Raw genomic sequence first — 23,146 nt, forward strand, 5'->3', positions numbered from 1 at the left:
ATTGAAAATCTATTGCATTTTCTTCGTTTTTTGGTTTTTGTGGGGGCGTCGACCCGCGACGTACCCTAGCGCCCGCTGCGTACAGTCATGATTCATTGGCTAAGCAATGGCCTCGTTACTGTGAGCCCCCAGGATCAAAACCGTGTCGATGTGCTATATTAGTGCCCTTTTATGAGGCATTAATCCCCATTGCTGTCAGTTATGACTTAAGGACGTAGGTCCCCTAGTTGATTAGCATAGTAGCACACACATGCTTTAGCAGTCACGCAAAACAAACACTCCCCAATTGTCATTCAATACAATCTGAGAATGTATAATATTATCTAGATCTATTAGGAATAAATCATTGTCAAAATCATTCAATACATTGGGGTAAAAATAATTATTCCACCATTATGGCCAACAGTGTATATACTATTTAGAAAAAAATAACAAAAAAGCAACAAAAACAAAAGGCTGTGATGTACATTTTGTATGGGTAGCTTCTATAGCTAATTCGAGCAGAACACATGTAAATTTGTCATTGTTTTTTAATTTTGAACCTTGTTTAGCAAGTGGACTAAAATGATTTTTTTTTTTCGTTCGTCATACATTAATAATAATTATAGGCATTTCTATGGCGTCGTCTATCTATCTAGAAATTCTATTCCGAGGCGCATTCAATATTACCCCGGCTTTAGCCTAGCTGCCATTACAGCGCTCTAGCATTTCAAAGAATTCATTACTGCCAGGTATCCATTTACCTCACATGGGTTGAGTGTGGCAAATTTAGATTAAAGCCTTCATAAAGGACATTAGTGCCGTATCAGAAACCGAAACGGGAACCGAACCACGACCTTTGAATTTCAAGTCAAGCGCTTAAACCACTCGACTACGACACGTCCACTATTTTTTGCATTAGTATACCATCCAGGCACATCCCTCCATTGAGGCAGGGGTAACTCACGCATTCAAGGGTCAATAGCACAATATATGTGAAAAAATATACCTTGGCCAGCCATACTTAGCATGGCGGCAATCTTGAAAAGCTTATAAACAACTGATTGCAATAATATCGATTGTATGCTATTTAAGTGCCTGTAGGAGAAGTAACAGCTCTCTGAAAACTCGAAATCAGTAGCTTTGAAAACGGAAGTTGTCGACCTAAAAACTAGCTTCTACTTCTACGACGATACTCAGCAGGATCCATAAGTCAGGATGTATAGTGCTGAGGTGATGAGTTAGTATCGACTTGATGACATCATCTTATGTGGAGTGCGCATATTCACAATGACTTTAAATTGATTAAGCATGACTCATCACCTCAGCTATATAGGCGAGACGACCAGGTCCACTTGTTACATCGTCACCGTGACTGAGGCAGATATGACCCCTGTTGACCCGTAATTTAGAGGGGAGCGGGAAATGAGGTTCATTTGCTTTTGTGCAATACTGATACATTGATATAAAGTTGTATTTTGAATTGAACATATTCACCACTTTCATAACATGCAAAGTCAAAGAATACAAAAAATATCTCTTACAAATGATAACACAATAAAATTTGTATATACATCATCATATCAGTTATCATAAAATTACTGCACAATAATGACAAAACTTAAAAACAGATGAAAAACGTCAAACAATACGGAAATAGTGGGTAACACTTCCTTTTATACAGTGTATATCATAGGATATATATAATACCTAAGAACATTTTTGTATTTTCATAGTTAAGTTGCAGTTTGTTTGCAACTTTGCGTTCATCCACTCACTAACTTTTAGAAAAGGGTCTTTAACTTACTGGAAAATAGTTTATTCAGTTACATGCATGTCGATGTTCTGAATTTTAAAAATTGATATCCTTTATCGTTTTCTGAATTATGAATGTTACTGAAGTGCGGCTGCAGAGAGTGTAATTCACAGGTTTGTCGGAGATTCTGAGAGATTTTTCCCGGCGAACTGTACCCGACCTTTGTACATCTGATCGTACATGTGAGCATAGCGATGCTCATGTATACCCATATGATCACGAGCCGATACGTCCAGACCTAAAATATCAAAATCATCTCGACCGGTCAACCAGTACGTGTACATGGTGCCTTTACCCTGGAAGTGAAAGAAGAAAACAATTACGTAACGAACAAATAGAATTGTGGAATAAGAAAAGGTTAAAGTGGCTCTAGCACCGGGCCACTTTTAAAGCGATACTGAACTGATGAACTTTCTGTCCTAGCGTTCTGTTCATTTCCATAATTTATTAAACCTGCCGTAGCAACAAACAACGAACTCAGTTTCGTTGACGATCAGCCATGTGAAGTCTTTCGTCTTCTTTGTTGTTAGGGCAGACAGCCAGAGGAACGGATTCGTTTAAAGGCCCACTGCACTACTGGTAGCTACTTGCGCCCTCTTTATAACAAACAATGCCTAATCGGTGACCATTGGTCCCCCACGATCCTCTTTTTCTTATGTTAACTGAGAGCTGAGTTGATGAGATAACCACCTGTCCAGTGACCTTGCAGAGCGGTCTAATCCCTCCTGTAAACTACGGCAGATAAGCTTTAATAGAATTATGGAAATGCAAGCATTACTTTACACAAACAGAATTTTGTTATTCCTGGCTCACTTTTCCTAATTGAGGTGTCATTATGAAAGGGCAAAAAATGAACTTTCTAGAAATGTGATTTTCTCTTTGAAATTTAGATACTGTTCGCCAAATGACTTTTTGGTACCCTTTCTTCAAACTGTTTTTTTAATCACTCATGCGTGGAATGTCCTTCATATGAGTTACATTAAATGAAAGAAGGAGAATCTAAGCTTTTCAAAATATGTGTCATTTAGTAATTATAATTGTGATTAAGTTATGATAAAACATCGATAATTCTCGGTTTTGATTTTCTGGGACGCATTGTATAGGAAAGCAGCGAGTTTTGGGACCACAGCCGACCTCAGGAGATGGCACTAGAGGGGATTTTGTGGTATTACTTCTAGGACAGGATGGCTTTAAACACCCATGCATGGATACCCTCTAGTTTGCTATTATTTCTATAACATTGTACATTACGTCACGCATGATACAATGTAAAACTAAACAAAATATTTTATTTATAACTTGCTTTACTTAGAATATTTTCGGTATTGTTGGCCTGAACTAATAATAACAGAGCGATGATAGAAACATAAATACAAATAGCATATACATGTCCATGTATATACATGGAATTTTATTGGTATCTCATTACAATCACAAATACGGTGAAAAAAGGGCCAATCTTGAAGGGGAAAAAAGTTCAACAAACTCACCCTTATATCAATCTTTCCACGTTTGACAAAGCTGTATCCTCCCCATTCCAATAATCCCATGTATGTCTCGTGACTCACATGGATCTGTCCAGCTGTATCACAAACACAATAATTATGTGAAGAAAAAAAGTTAAAACATTATACTCCAACGATTTTAGATGAAAATATATCGAAACATATCTATGTGTACCAATGCATGTATAAAGTTATATAATCAAAGGCACAGAAAACTTATTTTAGCTCTTAATCTTGACATCAGTAGGGGGGATCAGTGAGAAGCACCACCACCAACAACAACAACACCATCATCACTATCAATACCACCACCACCAACGCCATCATCACATCACCAACAACACCATCATCACCACCACCAACAACACCATCATCATCACCACCACCACCACCACCATCACCACCACCATCACCAACGCCATCATCACCACCACCAACAACACCATCATCACCACCACCACCACCACCACCATCATCACCACCACCACCACCACCACCACCACCAACACCATCATCACTACCACCACCAACACCATCATCACTACCACCACCACCAACCAACGTCTTCATCACTACAAACATCACCACCACCAACGCCATCATCACTACCACCACCACCACCACACCCGCCACTACCACCAATACCACCACCAACAATACCACCATCACTACCACCACCACCACCACACCCGCCACTGCCACCAATACCACCACCACCAATACCACCATCACCGCCACCGCCACCACCACCGCCACCAATACCGCCACTAGAATTGATGTATCATGCTGTACGTTACTCACGGAGCCCAGTAGTTTGCATCCTAGAAGCTGTGTTGACTGTGTCTCCAAAGAGACAATATCGAGGCATCTTCAAACCGACCACGCCAGCAACCAATGAACCTGATGCAAAGAGAAATACGGTACAGTCAAATCTGCTATAGTGACCACCTGTCTATAAAGACCACATGTCTACAAAGACCACGTTTTTTGTTTCCCTTGAAAATGGTTTCTCATTGAAACATGTAATAAAGGAACCTGTCTACACAGACCATCTGTCTACAAAGACCACCATGTTTTGTGTTTCCATTTGAAAATATCATGGGTAAGACAAATATAAACTTTATTAAACATAGTTTTAGTGCAAATTTCCAGTCATTTATGATTGCTAAAATCTCACAGTTATATTAACAATTTCTTAATTAAAGTGATTACACGTTTTTGTATAGCGCATAACACTACGGCATAATTGCATGTCTCTATGAGCTTTAAATAATAGAATACAGAAAGAGTGGAAATGGTGTGCTGTGTTTATTATTGTGAGATCTTACAAAGTGCTAAATAGATATGTTTTCAAATTATCTTCTGAACCTTTCGTTAGTTTCTATATTTCTAAGCCGGTATTCCAGCAAGGTATATGCCATAACTTGAACCATTCATTACCCATGTGTATTCCGAAGCGAACTTTGATCTTCATGTGAGGTTTGTGAGGAACCTCTAAAATGTTCACGTGATGTCTTAGGTCAAGGGTCACCGTGGCAATTTCACAAACATGTCGATCATAGCGCTCTGGAACACCTGGAATTAGTGTGAAAAGAAATGACAATTTTAGACATCCGACATTATCAATGCAACATTTTGTGCGTTCGAGATATGAAGTCAGTCATTGTATGTCTTAATAATAATAATAGCTCACATTTATAATGCGCCTAATACTACGTTTCTAGGCGCGGAACATATTATTACCCCGGTCATCGGAATCAGGCTTACCCGCATACAAGGTATGCACATTATCCACTCCCTGGGGAGCATTCCAGCCAGTCGCCATTTTACAAGCGCCATTGCTAATCAAACCACATTAGCTTTCGCATCCTACAGGGTACCCATTTTAACACCTGGGTGGAGAGTGATAAATGTCTTGCCAAAGGACATTAGTGCCGCGGCGGGACTTGAACCGCGGACCTTGTGATCCACAGTCCGGTGACATATCCACTCGACCACAACACCTCTACAATGTCTTCATTAAAATAACATAATTATTAACTTACAAGTGTCTACAAGCACATCAATCATCTCACACATCCCTCTTCCCCCTCACACACACACACACACACACACCCGCGCACACTCACACACACCGCACTCGCAAATACACACTTTTTTCTTTACGTGGTGATCTTTATTCGATTTCATTCAACATTAATTATATTCCACTCACTGAAAAAGTATTGAAACATTTCAATTGAAACATTAATACATAAAGAAATTTAGTAATGATAATAATAACATTCAATAATCAGAGCAGGTACAAACAAATATGATAATAAAAATGGACATATTTCAATACATTAAATGAGAATTAAAAAGATGGTAAACTGCAATGTGTTATGAAATATATAAATTAGCCCCTAACCTTTCACAATTATTGTAACCATGTTACAGTGACTCTATTTCCCTCGATGCTCTTTGAATCCAGAAAACCCTCCTCTAATTCCTACCATTATACCATCCGCCGCCCCCGAACCACACATAAACACGCCCATACACACACAGACACACGCACACAAACACACACACACGCACAAAACAAAGCTAACGTTTTCATTCTTGATAAATTCACTAAGAAGAGAAAAAGTGTTGATGAAAAAAATAAAAATTCTACATGTACTAACATTAATTCGTTCCTTCAAGTCTGTTTAGATGCAGTGTACTTCGTGACACTGGATGTTGTTTAATACTTTACCATTTTTGTAAATGTATCTCTAACTTATCTCGTCATCACTATCACTACATCATCATCATTATCGTCATTATCACCATGTTCATCTTCAACCTTCTCCTACTCCTCCTCCCCCTCCATCTCCTCCTCATCATCACCACCATCGTCATCAAAACCCTCCAACAAACAATATAACAAACGTTATACAATTACTCTTTAGGCCTCTACTAACCTGATGCGAGCATGTACGTTTCGTTGACGGTTTCGACTTTGTATACATCGTAAAGTTCAATCCGAGAATCAAATAGCAAATATAATCCATTCAGCATTTCTACAACCTGTGCAAAAAAGAGAAATAGTTTCAAGGAGTCCCGAGGGGTGTTTCACAAAGACTAAAATTGACTTTAAGTTGGTCTTAACTATGCCACTGTTTTCTCTCACCGTTATGATCTTTAGATAATATTTTTCTTCAATAATGAATTATCAAAAGATGTACATTCTGTAGATGTGTGACCGTGATTTGTACGTCCTTTAAGAGAACAATGCCAGTAAATAGTGAGAGCAAACAGTAGCATGAACGGCCTGCCAAAGTTAAGTTCAACTTAAAGTTGATCTTAGTCTTTGTGAAACACCCCAACTTAATACATATCGCAATGTGATTCATCGAAAGTTTTAAGAATAGGAAACGTCTCAGACGTAAACACAGCTCGATAATTCCACGCCCCGATAACGCCCCGTCCATTCGAACCAAACATTATTTTTCTATTAAAAATACATTAATTTCATAAATACCCTATGGTGATAGGGCTTAGATATTCATTAACATGACTGATTATCATGATAAAGTCTTTAAAAAAACCAATGAAAAAAAAAAAGATTTTGGATTCAACCAATGAAAAAAATGATAGGACCAGAGAGCACAAGATTAAATGTTGTTATACAAAGTCATAATCTGATGAACGTATGCAGTATTTTTTTTTTAAATGGTATATGAACCGACGATATCAAATGATGAGGACCACAACGAGCTGTTTAGTTAGCACATTTAAGAATGTAATATCCCCATTTTTCTTCGTGAAAAGAATCGGCACACCTGTCGGCAAACCTCCCCTGCCCATTTAAAGGAGTCCACTCGTGTTAAATTGTTTTACCTCCATCGGCGCACTTCGTCCACAGAGCCGACTGAATCCGGCGATGTCGGCAAACATGACGGAGGCGGACTCGTAGAGTTCACCGTTCACGCCTTCCATGTTCATCAACCGTAGCGCAACCGACGGCGGCAACATCGCATTGAGGAGGTAGGTTGATCGCTTCTTCTCCTTGTTCAGCTCCTGCACGATGGCGGACATGAAGAGGACGATGACGGACATGAAAGCGACAATGACTCATGAATTATTGTTTATGCCTGCTGCTGTGGCTGATGTCAGCCAGAACAACATATACAACGCCTTGTCAAGTCTGGAGTTTGTACCCTTTTACAAAAGTAGCTTTGCTCACTCAAGAATTACAACAACAAAAAAAAATCATAAAATAATCTATGCCGGTTAATAGATGAGACCTTCCGCTATCCGCAGGTGTACAAACTTTCTGACATTATTGTAAAATCTTTATTTCGGGGGATTTTTTTCTGAAAAGATTTTTTTTTAGACGCTCTTCAAATAAAAAGTACAGATTCAATAAGCAATTCATCATAACAAATAAAGATAATAATGCATAAAAACAAGAGGACAAGGAAACACGAAATCGTTCTTTTGCAGCTAAACTAATTACAGCTGTGAAAGTGAGATATTAAAGGGGCCAAAGTAGAGGCTACTAGCTTGTACAGCACAGAATTCAGAAAAACGTAACATTCCATAAACCAAAGATGTCTAAACAAGGAAGTTCTTCAAAGCGAAAGGCTGTTGGATATCAACAAGAGACCTACGAATCACTACCTTGGTCTGTGCGGCCAGTGTCAGGGCGTAGTTCTGTAATACCGTGGTCAACGACCAGATGGCTCGGAGGGTGAGAGGGCATATGATGATGACGACTAGGACAAGGAAGATGCTGACGGCGATGTTTTCCGTGTCATCTTCGAGTTCCTTCTCGAGTCGATCCAGGATCTCATCGGCCATGTCCTTCTGGACCCTCTCGAGGATGTCAATGTAGACCTAGGCGAGAGAGAATCCTGTGGATTCGTTAAAGTATTCAACTTTCTCGATGGAAAGAGTAAACATGAATAATGAAATAGTATGTAATAGCTTTTAGCGCAATCACCAAGAGCACATCTGCAGTCATCGTAGCACTATACACATGATAAAAGAAGCAGTCATCGGCATCATCATCACCATCAAAATCATCCAATGATTGTCACCATTAACATTATCAACACCATCATTATTATAACTATCATAAATATTGTAATCTTCTTCATCTTCTTCTTTTTCTTCTTTGTCTCCTTCTCCATCTTATTCTTCTCCTCCTTCTTCATCGACTATACATGTATGTCTTCACTTCATCATCACCATCGTCAACATTATATAACATCCTCCTTTTTAACCTCCTCCTCATCACCACATGAGCTAAATCGACACATCTTTGTGTAAGTTGATATAGGGTAATCAACTAATCAAGGGAAACGACAAGCAACGAAAAAGAAGATAAAGCAGAAGAAGGAGAAGAAGAGGTGGAGGAGGAGGAGGAGGAAGAGGAGGAGGAGGAGGAGGAGGAGGAGGAGGAGGAGGAGGAGGAGGAGGAGGAAGAGGAGGAGGAGGAGGAGGAGGAGGAGGAGGAGGAGGAAGAGGAGGAGGAGGTGGAGGAGGAGGAGGAGGAGGAGGAGGAGGAAGAAGAGAAGGAGGTGGAGGAGGAGGAGGTGGAGGAGGAGGAGGAAGAAGAGAAGGAGGAGAAATATGTTAATATTTCGTGAGAGAGGAATGTGCCGCCGGCCAGAGCTATCTATATACAGAGTATGGCCAACTTGCTTTCACTGGGTCACAACATGGCGTATATTCTTTTGTTTTGTGCTTGCCCAACAAAGCAGTAGTCACCGTATCGTGTCCAACTCGAACCGGGTTGGCCAAACTCTGTGTATAGATGGCTCTGCCACCGGCCCTCTCCTCGCTTCCTACTTTGCATTTTCCGGTGAGCTTACACAAAACATGATGAAACAGTATCCACTTTGCTTAGTATTAAAACAGACAATTAATGAACGAACAATCAAAGAAACAATCAAAGAAACAATCAAAGAAACGAACATTAACACACAACATACCGTCATACTGTCAAACCAAAGCGTTGCTTTTTCGAAGTTGGGTTGGGTGCTCTCAACAGAATTCTCCAAAATTTCCTTACTCATGTCGAGAATGATGTGCGTAAAATTAGCACAATTTGCTATGTTATGCCTCTATATGCATGAAGAAGATGAAAAAGAAGCTCTCAAAAACCGGTCATTAATTGGATTAATTCATTATAGCGAAAAGTAAAAATAATCTAGATACCACTTGTGTTTGTCTAAATAAGAAATGATGACAAATACAGATGACTTGGATAATCATGCAAGATATTAATTGTACCTTGCAAAATCAGTTTTTTTTTTTTCTAACTGAAAAATGTTAGTCGTGCTCATTTCCTCCATGGGGGTCAATCATGGGGTGGAAAAGGGGACATGTCCCCCCCCCCCCCTTCCCAATTTTCAATGGTGGGGGACACAAAATCAAATGTCGCCACCCCCACCCCCCATGTTTTTGACCTTCTTTATCATGAAGCTCCAGTATTGCATTGTGTAAGACCAAACCATGTGTTATTCCTTTTTTGCCTCTTTCTTTGACAAAACACTAGTCAAATTCAACATTACTCAGCGTCGATGATCACATATAAAAGCAACCTCAAAAATATGCTGTCCTTATTAAAGGTAAAGACCAGTATTGGAAACGCCCCGATTTCAAAAAATTAGATGGAAGCCCTTATTACCAATCATGTGAAAGAATATGTTTTGAATATTACATGATGATAAAAATTTTGACGGGAAACCGCCTACTAATTGATATATTTGGTAAATTAGTGTATCTCTCGCCTGTTGAGAGATATGAAATGCACGTGTCACGCACGTGTGTGTAGTCCCATATACATCTTTCTGTGTACAGTGCTTCTAACTTTATGAAGACTTGGCCAAATTTCTTATCATTTCTTATCGATTTCACAACGTTTCTTTCACAATGCAATCGCATGACCATAACTGGTCTTTAGCTTTAAGGTCTTATCACAGCTATCAGAGACATATACCAAGAAAAGGGGGAGGAGACTGACGCATTTCCTGATGTGGTTCAGGTAATGTGAAAAGCGATTCTTACATTTGCTTTTAATGAAAAAAGGTACAGAAGTTCAAATGAACTATTCTAAATGATTTTAAATGGATACCTGCTTTTCGTAGAACTGCTGGATGAGTGGTGTGTAGCGCTTAGATGCCGCAAAGTTCCACGAGCCCACGTTATATTTTTCCATGTACCAGACGTAGTCCTTGTGCCTCTCAAAGCCACCGAGTGTGTAAAATACAGCACCTGTTTCAAATAGATGTGCGAATCGTTTAGCCCTACCACTAAGCAAGCGCGTACGCAGGGGGGGGGGGGGGGTTAGGCCCCCCTTTGGTATTTTTATGTGTGTATTGTGGAAGAACCCCACCCCCCCCCCCTTTGGTAAAAAAAAAATTATACCAATGGCTGACCTAAAAAAGTTGACCTTACCCCCCCCCCCCCCCCAACGGAGAACATGTCAAGTGTTCAAATTTCGAGACTAAAAGAAAAAAAAAAGTGTCCTTTTTTATTCAGCGACTGGCTGAGTCGTTGCGAAATTTTCGGCCCGATTTAAAAATGTTAACCCCCCCCCCTTGAAAAAATCCTGCGTACGCGCCTGCCACTAAGTAAGTCAAAAAATTATGTTGCCGCACGAATATCGTCATGATTTGGGCAACATGGCGCCCGAGTATAACCTTATTTATTGTACTTTTATATCGAAATGAAATTAATACAACAACAAAGTATCTTTTTTCCCTCATTCGCTTCACTTCTCGCAAAAGTGATAAATTGATGAATACTGGCAACGAGATGACGAATATATGATTTTTAGAGACTATATTGTCGGTCATCTTTTTCGATCACAATACTTTCATATTAAACGCTTATCAAGCATTACGACTCCTATGTCCTCTTATTTCCTTACTCCTTACATGCTTAGTAGTGATTATAGAAGGAGCTTTGGAGGTTCAGCACCCAAAAAATGAATGTACCAACCCCCCCCCCCCCATTAAACTTTTAAAACTGCGCGCACATGCATAGTTTCATTCCTATCATTTAAATTTTGCTCTTCTCTCTCCTTCACAAATCTTATATTTGACTTCTCTCTCTCTCTCTCTCTCTCCTTTTTCACATCTACCCCGTCCTCCCTTTAACATTACTGTTTCATATTCGTCTTTATCCAAAACTGTCTCCCTCTAAATTCTCTTAATTTTTCTTACTTATTTCGTCTCCTTCGTCTGTGCAGTCTTTTTTCTCATTCCGTTTTCAACTTCCTCCATTGGTTATCTTTTTCACTCTCATCTTCCGACGTCCCAATTCCTTTTCCCCTCTTCCCCTCTTCTCCTATTCAACATCCCTCTCCTCAAGCTGCTCCCCCTCTGCACATCTCCATTCATCGTTATCTTCCTTCTCTTTGTTTTGCATTCATCCCTGTCCAATTGATATCTATTCTGGACCCAAAGCCATTTTGATTATCTTGTTTAAAACCGACATCTCTGTAACATCAACATTTGGTTTTAAAAAAATAAATAAATAAATAAAACAAAATTCCCTATAACGTATTAAGATCTCGCGGAATGGTAATAAATTTAACTTAAAAAAGCAATCTGCAAACTTCTCCCAAACAGCAACAAACATCAGACATGAAAATAGCCTGACAAAAGCCAGGAGGCCTATTTCATCACAGAGTTCACCCCCTTCAGACGTTACAAATACAGACCCACAATTATTTTCAAAATGGTACGTTAAGCTTCCTCGACGTCGTTGCTCACCGAGTGTCCTCTCGATGCCCGTATCGACGTTGCTGACGATGAGGAGCTGGTAGGCGACCAGGATCTGCCAGGAGCCGTGTCCTTGCGAGTTCCCAACACTTTCATAGAGCCAGTCGATGAAGATCTGGAGCATGTCGGTGTAGAAATCGATCTCTCTATACACTGTGGTATTAGAATGGTGTAGACGCTGACGGTGCTGCTCCAAATTCTCCTTAAAGTCATTCTTCTCACGAAAGAATGGTAGCTCCTGTCACAAACATCCGTTTTTAAGAGTATAATTTTTAATCAATTATAATTATATTTATTGTATTTTATATTATATTATAATGATAATGATAATGATAATGCTCATGTCTGTTAGATTTGACACTCCTGGCGCACCACAATTATCAGGAGTGGATCTAGCTTTTTGCCAAGGGGGGGGGGGGGGGGTTGACCCAGTGGCGGATCCAGGATTTTCCAAAAATCGCGCCGTTGTACTGTTTTACTTTTTTACTTCTTTTGTTTTCTTCTTTCCCCCTCCTTTTTTCTTCACTTGGCCGCCCAAGGGGGGGGGGGGGGTAAACCGCCGAGCACCCCTAGATCCGCCCCTGAATTATTACCCCGGCTTAAGCATGGCTGCCATTATGGCGTTCTAGCATTTCGAACAATTAATTCCTGCCAGGTACCCATTTTAATAGCTCACCTGGGTGTAGTGTGGCAAATGCAGAGTAATGTCTTGCCAAAGGACATTGGTACCTTTCTCCGTTTAAGGGCTGTTCCAGAGGTTTTTTAAGTGCATTAAACTGACAGGAAATTATCTCATCAAATCAGCTCTCAATTAACATACAAAGAAGGGGATCATGGGGACTCGGACCAACAAGCACCGATTAGGCATTGTTTGCTATATAGAGGGCGCAAGTAGCTATAAGTAGTGCGGTGGGGATTTAAATGACTTTAACAAGCGGAGTGGAGGCTCTTTTTGTTGCTAAAGTTGTCTCTATCATCCATGCTTACGTTCAGAATACTGGTTTCGACGGGCCATTCCTGAAGCTCGTCGAGGGCCCTGTCAGTCAGCGGGTAGGTCTCGGTCAGGAAAGCCTTGCTGTTCGGTGCGACCACGCTCAAGTACAGGGCCGTCATGTCACGTTCCCTCTGCAGGCGGCTCAGGAGGAGCCCGATGTTGCGACTGAAACTGATTACGTTGCGGATCTCGATGTCGACGCTGTGATGAGAGAGAGAGAGAGAGAGAGAGGGAGAATAAATGAAGAAGAAGAAAACAATCTGAGAGGGGCATTTTTCTCGTGAAATAAGCGCTAAATCAGAAAGTGGTTTCGAGAGGGGGCTTGGGGACTCAGCCCCGCCCCGAATTTTTACCCCCCCCCCCAAAAAAAAAAATAAAAAATAAATAAATACAAAATAAATAGAAATAAGTAAATGCGAGGCTCAATATAGAAAAAAAGAACCTCCAAGACCGCTAAAGTGCCCCCCCCCCAATTATTCTCCTAGAACGGTGCCTGTAAAAATAGTATATCCATGCGAGACATTTTTTTAGTCACACAATAAAACACCCTTTCGGAGAAACCGATGAACACGTCCCACTGGAAACTGGAGCCCTGCATGGGATGAGCGCGTCTTTGCCTTGGTGCGGGCCTTTCCACTCTTTCCTCTGCCAGACATGATGTTTTTGATGAGTTTAGAATAAACTCTTTTTATATAACATCTAAGTAGATCCTTGTCATTTGATTAGAGGATTGTTGGTCACATGATATTCAATGCATAATATATTGAACGACTACGTGAGTGTGCATTGTTGGTTTACTATATTATCCGTGCATTTTTTCTCTATTCTATTTAATTAAGTTAAATTAAATTCCAATTCAATTCTATTCGATTCAATTCGATTTATTTATTTCATTTCCAACATAAAGATAAACAAAGGCATTACAGATATTATTACAGAAAGTATGAACAAAATGTATGTGCTTATTAATTTGTTTAATCAAATACACTGTTCACTTAATAAAATTGGTCGTTATATTATAAAAAACAAAGAGTGTTTTTCATTCCGGCGTTCAATAGTGCTAATATTTTCATTTGTTAAATTTCATTTTTTGTATAATATGCCACTCACATATTGCAGTGTCCCTGTATTAGATTATTTTTCTTCCGAAGCGATCGGGTTCAACCAATTATTTTAGTTAGTATTTCAACTTCCCAAGAACTAGTACATAAAGGTATTCAAAGGGTCGTCATGCTCCCAAATAAAATCCCCATTAATATATAATGAAATATATAATCACGCTAATTTTCAACACGGTGCAATAAACCGGTTTACTAAGATAATCAATATGATGATGGATGTTTCTTTCCTAGGGAGACCTAGTGACGAGTTATTCCATTAACCTGTTACCTGGATACATTACTTGTTGCTATGTAGGGCAGGTCTTGGGCAAGCTTTTCAGGGTGTCAAGACAAGACAAACTTTTGTTTAAAAAGTACGCATAACATTTAAAATGTTAGTAACCGGTCTCTTCTACTTCCGTTATAGGGGCACCTTGTCGCTTGTACCGACTGGCATATTAAAAGCATGTGATAGAGTCGATATATGAACGCGTGACAAATGAAAGGTCAAAGGCGAAGAAACATATAGCTCCGTTTAGTCTCATTTCACAACGCCCCCTATCGTCAGAGTCAGCAGCCATACATGTTAGCCTATGCTTTTGTACCAAAACAAATCGTTAAAATTTGACTTTTTGTTAAAACGAAAAGCACATCCACCCCGACTTACGTTATCACTAGCTCTTTCATTGGAACCCTCATGTCCCATTGACTTTTGAAAGTTCACACACCGTAATTTGATCAAAATAGGTTGCAAGCTCGTCATTGCCTATAATACACATGTGAAACAAGTCGAACTTTGGACTCAGTTTGCCAAGCGATTTTAAGATTATAGGTCAAGCACACGAAGGATAAGAAGCATAAATTATAGATCACTTCTGCTTGGTTCATTATGTCCATTTCATCCAACCCCCCACCGTCACTTTTCCATTTAGAAAAAGCAAACATTTTGCCGAGGTAGCAAAAACATGAATATTCATGAACGGTCAGACAATACAGCCTTTTAGTACGTAACGTATAGTGAATGGGAATGGGCGATGATCCGTCCAGGAGGTAGAGGTCAGTGGTTTGTGCTGGCAATGTTCCAGCGAGCGAAAATGAGACAATCGGAGCAATATGTGTAATCCCCTACTTACAATCGGAGGGGATGTGAGCAGTAACCCCCCCCCTTTGAGTTGTGGATTAATTCCGTATGCTTAGGCCTATATGCAGCATTTTTCTTAAAATCCTGGCGTTCGCCCGTCGCTTCTGGATGCAGGATTCAGAACAAAATATTCCTCAAGAAAATGTAATTGCTCCCAACCCCAACAAAATAAATAAATAAAGGAGTGTAAATATTCTTTGATTTGCGTATTAAATATATTGTATGCCAGTTGGGTTTCAAGTGGCGCGGACCCGTTGCCCCCCTATTCCACCGGTGCCTCTGGAAAGGGATTTACCCCTTCTTCCAAAGCGTCATAATTTGAAATATTCATTATCCGAGCAATATCAGTCAGTGAACGACAACGCTCATAACATCGTGAGATTTTCTACATGAACTTGAAACTAAGAGAAGCACTACAAGAGAATACTGATGATGAAGAAGGAATTGAAAACATACAATGTTAAAGCCTAGTATAATCATGATCTGAGTGGTGTTGGAGATATGTATATAAATATACATATAAGGCGGTGTCAGACAGGGCCAATTATCTAGATAATTCGTAGCCTGTCTGTCACCTGTCTGTCACATACGTTTTTATAGCGCTTGATACGAATACCGTCTCTAACCGATCTACATATATTATAGGATTTCTCGGTCACTTTCGTAAGTTGGCCACACAAATTCATTTTATGTTCATTCAATTTCGCCGATTCTGTCACCGCAGCTGTTATTTTTCGTTCAAATTCGTTTTTTAGCATTTAAATTCCTAAAACGATCATTCAAAAACATTTCATTTTCATTCGAATTAAAACGTGTTTCTTTTTCGTACAATTTTCATTCAATTTAAGGCGAAACGATTTGCGATTACGTAATAGCGTCTTCCGTGAATTCAAATTCGTTTCTTTGCATACAGTTTCACACGTTTTGCAGACAAATTAAACATGTAAATCTTACCCAGTATGATTAAATAAAACCCCGCAAGCTTAGTTCCATGCTAAATCCATTTCAAATTGTATGGGTTGGTGAGCCACAAACATCTTATTTGTCCTCACTATGGGTGTATAATTATGTATACCCTCTAAATCATCACCATTTAGCAACTGAACGATCATGTGTTAAGTAGATCAAAACCTAGCCACATCAATATAGAATAAGCATGGAACTAAGCAAGAGTGTCTTTTTATGAATATGCAATGATATAAGTGCATGCAAAGTGTGTGTTTACAGACTACGGTTGTATTTATTGGAGTGGCGTACCATAATGGTGGGGGGGGGGGCAGGTATCAATACTCTATACATTGATTTATTTGTAATGTTTTGTTTTGTTTTGTTTTTGATAATTTATTCGATGTTCGTAATCTCTTTGAAGCCATTTATATTTGTGTTATTATATTTAGTCTGTATTGAACATGTTAAGAACAATCTATGACTATCAGTTCAATCACAATCATAATCACATCAAAATCTGAATCACCATCACACTGAATCACAATCACGATCGTGATCACAGTCACAATTACCATCTCAGTCACAATCGTAATCACCATCTCAATTACAATCACGATCACGCTACACAATCATTAATGAGTTTGATACATTGTATGCTCACTGCGCGCACATCTCAATAACTCATGTCATGTGGACATAAACTAAAGAATACACGTATACAATATGAAATCTTGATTTGGTTATAATGTTAATGATCATAGTTACATCATGCATTACATTACCATGTTCGTCTACGTAATATCACTTCCAAAAGATGACCGAGTACGATAAAGTCCGTGATGAGAACATCAGTAAGATGATGTCCAATCTTATATCTAGAGTTGTTTAACCCTCTACATGTTGACGGGCAAGACATCTAGGCATGTTATATAACTCATTTGTTTAATTTAGATGAGAAACATGTGCATATACCATGTATACCATAGGTTTCTAAATATAGGCGAATATGAATGAAAACTTTGTTATTTAGAATGACCCAAAGTGAAATTGAATGGTACGGACGTCCGATTTGCCATTGTTGACGAAAATGAATGCAAACTGCGCATTTGTAAGCGGTTGTTAAATTGAACGAAAAAAGTGCTAAATCCATTGACCGAATAAGTAAATCAAATGAAAAAAGTGTTATTTTGAATGTAATTAACACGCCGGCAGCTTTATTTCGCGAATTTGAATGAACTTTGTATCAAAACGAATGAAAAGCTTACGAAAGTGACCGAGAAATCCTATATTACCACATTATTACCGCATCTCCACTCCATGGGGAGTATTCCTACCATTTGGTCACCGGAATAGGCAACTACTAACACATCGTGTTTCGATTGTGTACTTATCAGCCGATGGCCATGAAATGACGCAACTACTAAATTTAGAGCATAGTCCCTTATCCACACATGCACTGCTCTCAATCTCATGTGCTTTTCTTATGCCTATGAATGCTCATACTACCGACCTGTGCATGTGTGTATTTTCTTTCTTTCTTTCTTTCTTTAGTAATCCACACAAATACAAGCTCTGCTCTTTTAGTGGATTTCTTAATTTTCTTTAAATTTTGACTTGATTTATGATTATTTTATGCTTATATATTTTTATACATTAAATATTGTATAATTAAAAAAAAAAAATTCATTTTCTAGGTTATATTGCAAATGTCATTTGATATCAAGTTTATGTAAGATTTCGTTTCCATTTGTTGATTGAGATATGGAAAAAAATGAATTGAATTGAATTCAATCTAATTGGTACTTCTACATCTGCTGTAGATCATTAAGATGCCAACCCTCATCTATTGTAATTGGTAAATAAAAGAACGAAGAAGTTAGAATACATAATGATAGCGATCAAATTCAAATGGCTAAACTAACGAAGCACAATATAGGACTTAACAATTGCAGTGGTAATGTTTTTCCATCTACCGTAGATAACGTAAACAATTATTGTTCTCAAAATATGATGTCGAAAATATTTTGACAGCAACAGTGATGATGAGAATAAGCTGGAATGGTAGACTGATTTTACTATTGAACAACATGCGACAGGCCTTCCTCTCTCAAAAGAAGGTATACATTTACTGGGGAGGAAGGGCACACCACATGGAGATGTAAGTCGGTCTAGCGGCACGTTCTCTTGGTCAGCTCTCTGTCTTCGCCTTCAAACTGGCTCAGGTGACCCCGGTTCGAAACGAAGTCAACCCTTTCAGTTGGTGATGTTAAAGGTCGGTCCTCAGACGTATTAATAATCGTATCTGATTAATACACGACTGTATAAACCCAATTACATACACAACTTAGCCCAACTAAGTCTGAAAACATTCGATTAGCATCGCTGCCAGGATATGTGACCATCAGACAAAACGTTACAGGGTGTGATTTGGGGTTAGAGCTCAACATTGGTAATTTGGTCGGAATGATCAAATTTTAGTTCTTAGTATTTTCTAAAAGAGTACACCTTCCTTTATGTAATTTCAAGATTTGGAAGCGCCAAATAATCTAAAAGTGGCATTATGGCAGTGTTTTGTAGAACTATGCTTTTTATAAATCTCGAGTTTGTTGTAGAATTTTTCATTTCATGATCCTTGTGTCAATTTGATCTTTCATAAATTTAAGATGAAGTACGCTATTATAATAATACCCAAACAAAACAGAGAACATGATGTGCCTAATTAATGTCGCAAATTTGAGAACAATTTTCAATTCATTTGACACAAAAAATTTCTATAAAATACCGCTCCTCCTTTTGTCACCTTCATGCAATACCTTGTGAGGTTTGAGGCTTGAATAGACAACAGTCTTCAAACCCCCTTTTCCCTCTATAATTAAACTCTGTGAAACAGTATACTCTACAGTCTTCTCGTGTATTCAAGGGGTTACGAACGTCCAGTTGTGATCAACATTAAAAGCTTAGAATCTCTTCTTTTAGAATCAAAAATCAAAAATCAAAATTCAAACCTGGCGACTTGGGGGGGGGGGGGGCGGGTTTGTGGTGCCATATCACATTATGGAGTAACGGTCGCCCGAATATCAGTAACTATCAATGTTCTCGGAGGAAGGGCGGGGGCAGGGCTGGGGCACGGAGTGAAGATTGCAGCTTGCAGCTCCCAACTCCCACCTCGCGTCTTACACCTAAGGTCAATACCATTAATGCTTATGATCACAGCGTGATAAAACGGTGACATCATTGAATTATGCAGATAGTGGTGGTGACGACGACGGCGACGAGGATGACGATGAGAAACTCGAATGTACATCAGTAAAGGTTCTGCGATCATAATAAGGAAGATGGTGGTGCTGATAATAATTATGATGATGATGGTGATGGTGATAAAGTTTACTTTTATTATAATTATAATGATGCTGATGCTGATGATGATGTTTATGATGATGATGGTGATAAAGTTTATTTTTATAAGAATTATAATGAAGATGATGATGATGATGATAGTGATAACGTTTATTTTGATAAGAATTCTAATGATGTTGATGGTAATTATGATAATAATGATGATGATGGTGATGATGATGGCTAAAATGATGATGGCTAAAATGATGATGGTGATGATGATGATGATGATGGTGGTGGTGATGATGATGATGGTGATGGTGATGATAATGATGATGGTGATGATGGGGAAGATGATGATGATGATGGTGATGATGATGATGATGGTGGTGATGATGATGATGGTGAAGATGATGGTGATGGTGATGATGATGATGATGATGATGAAAATGATGATGGTGACGATGGTAATGGTGAAGATGATGATCATGAAAAGGATGATGGTAATGATTATAAGAATTAAGATGATTATAGTCATGATAATGTTATTGATAATGACAAGAAGAATGTTGACAATGTTGCTCACCTGTTATTGTAAGCAATACTCTTTAGATCCAGGACCGCTAAGATGGCCAGGGCCGTAATCGGGACCAGGACCAGTAGAAGCATCTTGCCCAGCTGGATCTGTTTACCAAAGTGTGTCAGGGGGTTCACCTGGCATTTGCTGATGTCGTTAGGTCTTAGCAACAGGTTTCTGACGACATCGTCGACCTACGGGGGAAGGGAGGGGGTGGATGTGATACGGTCAATGGCATAAATAGCAAAATAAGAACAATGGCGTATCGACGGGGGTCATGGGACATGTGACTTTTTTTTAAATTGAAAGACGAAATGGGGGAGAGAGGGGGGGCAGGAGAGAGAGGGGAGAGAAAAAGAGAGAGAAAGAGATAGAGAGAGAAAAAAAAGTAGAGCGGGACAGGGAGAGACAGAGAGAGAGAGACAGAGACAGAGACAGAGAGAGAGGTGGGTGAGGGCAGTGGCGGATCCAGCCGGCGGGAAGAGGGGGGGGGGGCCCAATCCGTGAGAAAATATTAGTTGCGACTCAGCCACGGGTGAATAAGCGGGGGGGGGGGGGGGGGTGAGACCACTATTTTTTTTTTCTTCACCTAATTCGTGAGAACTTTTTTTTTTAAATTCATTTTTGTTGTTGACCCGTCAGCCCCCCCCCCCACCCCCTTGGATCCGCGCCTGCAGAGGATCCAGACGGCGTCAGGGGGGGGGGGGTAGCCAATTTGTAGCCAATTTTTCAGGAAATATTTTGCGCCGACTCAGTCAGCCGGTGAATAAGCGGTGGGGGGGGGGGGGGGGGGTGAGACCATTATTTTTTTTTCTTCACCTAATTCGTGAAAAAAAAAAAATTAATTCTTTTTTGTAGACCCGTCAGCCCCCCCCCCTGGATCCGCGCCTGCAGGGGATCCAGACGGCGTCAAGGGGGGGGGGTAGCCAAATCTTAATAAAAAATTTAGTGCCTACTCAGCCGGCCGGCGAATAAGCGGGGGGGGGGGCGCTTTTGTTTTTTGTTTTATAAAGGTTAAGTTTACGTTATTATCCTATTTTTTGGGGGGGGCTAGGGGGGGGGGCCGGGCCGGAATAATCGCTACGTGGATCCGCCCCTGGGTAAGGGGGAAGAAGGGGGAGGAAGGATCACAACGTTTTTTGAAAAGTCAATCTGAAGGCAAGTTTCAATAGCCTATACTGTAAAGTCCAGCAAGTACTATACTGACATGAAAGAACAATTCAATGACGTATCACATACTCATAGCTCTCTTTCTCATCTTTCACCTTCCCCTTCTAATAGTATTCTATTTATATCGTTCTATACCCCCCTCTCTCTCTCTCTTTTCTCGGTTATCTCCATCTGTACTTTTATCTCTCCTTCTTTATTTCTGAGGTATCAAGTATGTATAGGCCTACTGATGAATTCTTTGTTTTTTCGTGTTTTCGTTTTGTTCATACTTTATTTCTTTTGAACATTCTATTTTTTTCAATATTATTGTTTAAATATATTTGTGGCTTACACCCAGTAATAAAAGATCGATTGATCGATCTGTAATTTAAAACAAGCTCTCCTGATTTACTGGGTGTAAACCACAAATATTTTAAAACAATTTCAAGTTCTCCCAGGAAGCATTGTATTGTTTTCTATTAATGACATTTCGACCGAAAGTGTAAATGGAAATGAATGAGAGTGAACAATAATGTAAAGCCTTGGTGAATATAGTAATTACATGAAATTAGGACTTACCGCGGAAAGCGATCCGAAGGAAATTCTCCTATGTTCTGTTTCCAAAGCGTCAATATTTTTATTGTTCCGAGCTGTGACCGCCATTTTGTTTTCGGTTTATCATCCAACTCCCACAGAAGATTTTCGTTGAATTATTAGCCACTGGTCAATATATATTTCCAAGTGCATGTGTTATGTAATCTCGTGTTTTTCGTTTACGGGCATTCTCGTTTAACCGGAGAAACAAGACCACTCAAAAGACAGAAAGATAATTTATTGATGCCAACATTATGGTAATCCGAATCAAGATACGCAACAAAGGAGCAAACGCATAGAGACGACAACATATAAATCGAGTAGGAGAGGAAGATAATCGTTTCTACGAGATAGCAAACCTTTCCTCTTTTTTTCATCGTTACTTTAAGGTTTCGCAGATGGTTCAAGAAAAACATCGCTCTACTCTACATGTAGGCGAACTTGCTCTAGCTAATTAGATGTCGATTCTGAATGTGTTTACACGATTGCCTATACACAACGTCGTATTTAGAACAGCAACCTCTGTAATTAATCAATTTCGTTTTCATTCGCAGCATTATTTTTCTCTTGATATTTCATGTTCACCACAAAAGTTGTTCTTTGTTTATTTTTCATCTTTTGTCTTGTTTTATTAATTTTTTTCCACATCTTATTAAGTTAGTTCTGTCACTTTTAAGTAACTCTCCTTCCCTTTATTCAACCCTAACTCCCCTAACTATTTGGTTTCGTTCGTCTTCTCTAATTTTGTCTTTTAGTCTTCTCAATGTTAAAGGTAAAGACCAGTATTGGAAACGCCCCAATTTCAAAAAATGAAATGGAAGCTCCTATTACCAATCATGTGAAAGAATATGTTTTGACTAATACATGATGATAACAATTTTGCCGGGAAACCGCCTACTAATTGATATATTTGGTAAATTAGTTTATCTATTGTTATGTGAGAGATAAACGCACGTGTGCGTAGTCCCGTATACATCTTTATGTGTACAGTGCTTGTAACTTTACGAAGACTGGGCCAAATTTCTCATCATTTTGATGATTCCAGAACCTGGCAGTACACACCAATACTTATATGCTAGATGATCAACCTTTTCTGATCGATTCCACAGTGTTTCTTTCACAATGCAATCGCATGATCATAACTGGTCTTTATCTTCAACCCAACCCTAACCCTAACCCAAACACTAACCATAATCATAAATCTAACCCGAATCCTAACCCGAATCCTAACCTTAACCCAAA

At 39.3% G+C, this 23,146-nt stretch overlaps 2 protein-coding genes across 2 annotated transcripts; both read right to left on the reverse strand.

The window, feature by feature from the left end:
- Window positions 1–1,902: 1,902 nt before the first annotated feature.
- LOC115922836 (glycine-rich cell wall structural protein 1.0-like) lies at window positions 1,903–4,372 on the reverse strand. Its single transcript, XM_030982553.1, has 4 exons — window positions 4,350–4,372; window positions 3,910–4,067; window positions 3,286–3,377; window positions 1,903–2,091 (listed from the first exon to the last, which is right to left on the reverse strand). Exons 1-4 carry the CDS (start codon window positions 4,370–4,372, stop codon window positions 1,903–1,905), a joined length of 462 nt encoding a protein of 153 aa, XP_030838413.1.
- Window positions 4,373–7,884: 3,512 nt separating this feature from the next.
- Window positions 7,885–22,148, reverse strand: LOC763842. Its single transcript, XM_030982554.1, has 6 exons — window positions 21,890–22,148; window positions 20,171–20,355; window positions 13,053–13,260; window positions 12,057–12,303; window positions 10,412–10,551; window positions 7,885–8,166 (listed from the first exon to the last, which is right to left on the reverse strand). The coding sequence occupies exons 1-6, from the start codon at window positions 21,971–21,973 to the stop codon at window positions 7,885–7,887; spliced, it is 1,146 nt and encodes a 381-aa protein (XP_030838414.1). The 5' UTR covers window positions 21,974–22,148.
- Window positions 22,149–23,146: the final 998 nt, after the last annotated feature.

The sequence above is a fragment of the Strongylocentrotus purpuratus genome, unplaced genomic scaffold (assembly GCF_000002235.5).
Source record: "Strongylocentrotus purpuratus isolate Spur 01 unplaced genomic scaffold, Spur_5.0 spur5_scaffold_12, whole genome shotgun sequence".
Lineage (NCBI taxonomy): Eukaryota > Metazoa > Echinodermata > Echinoidea > Camarodonta > Strongylocentrotidae > Strongylocentrotus > Strongylocentrotus purpuratus.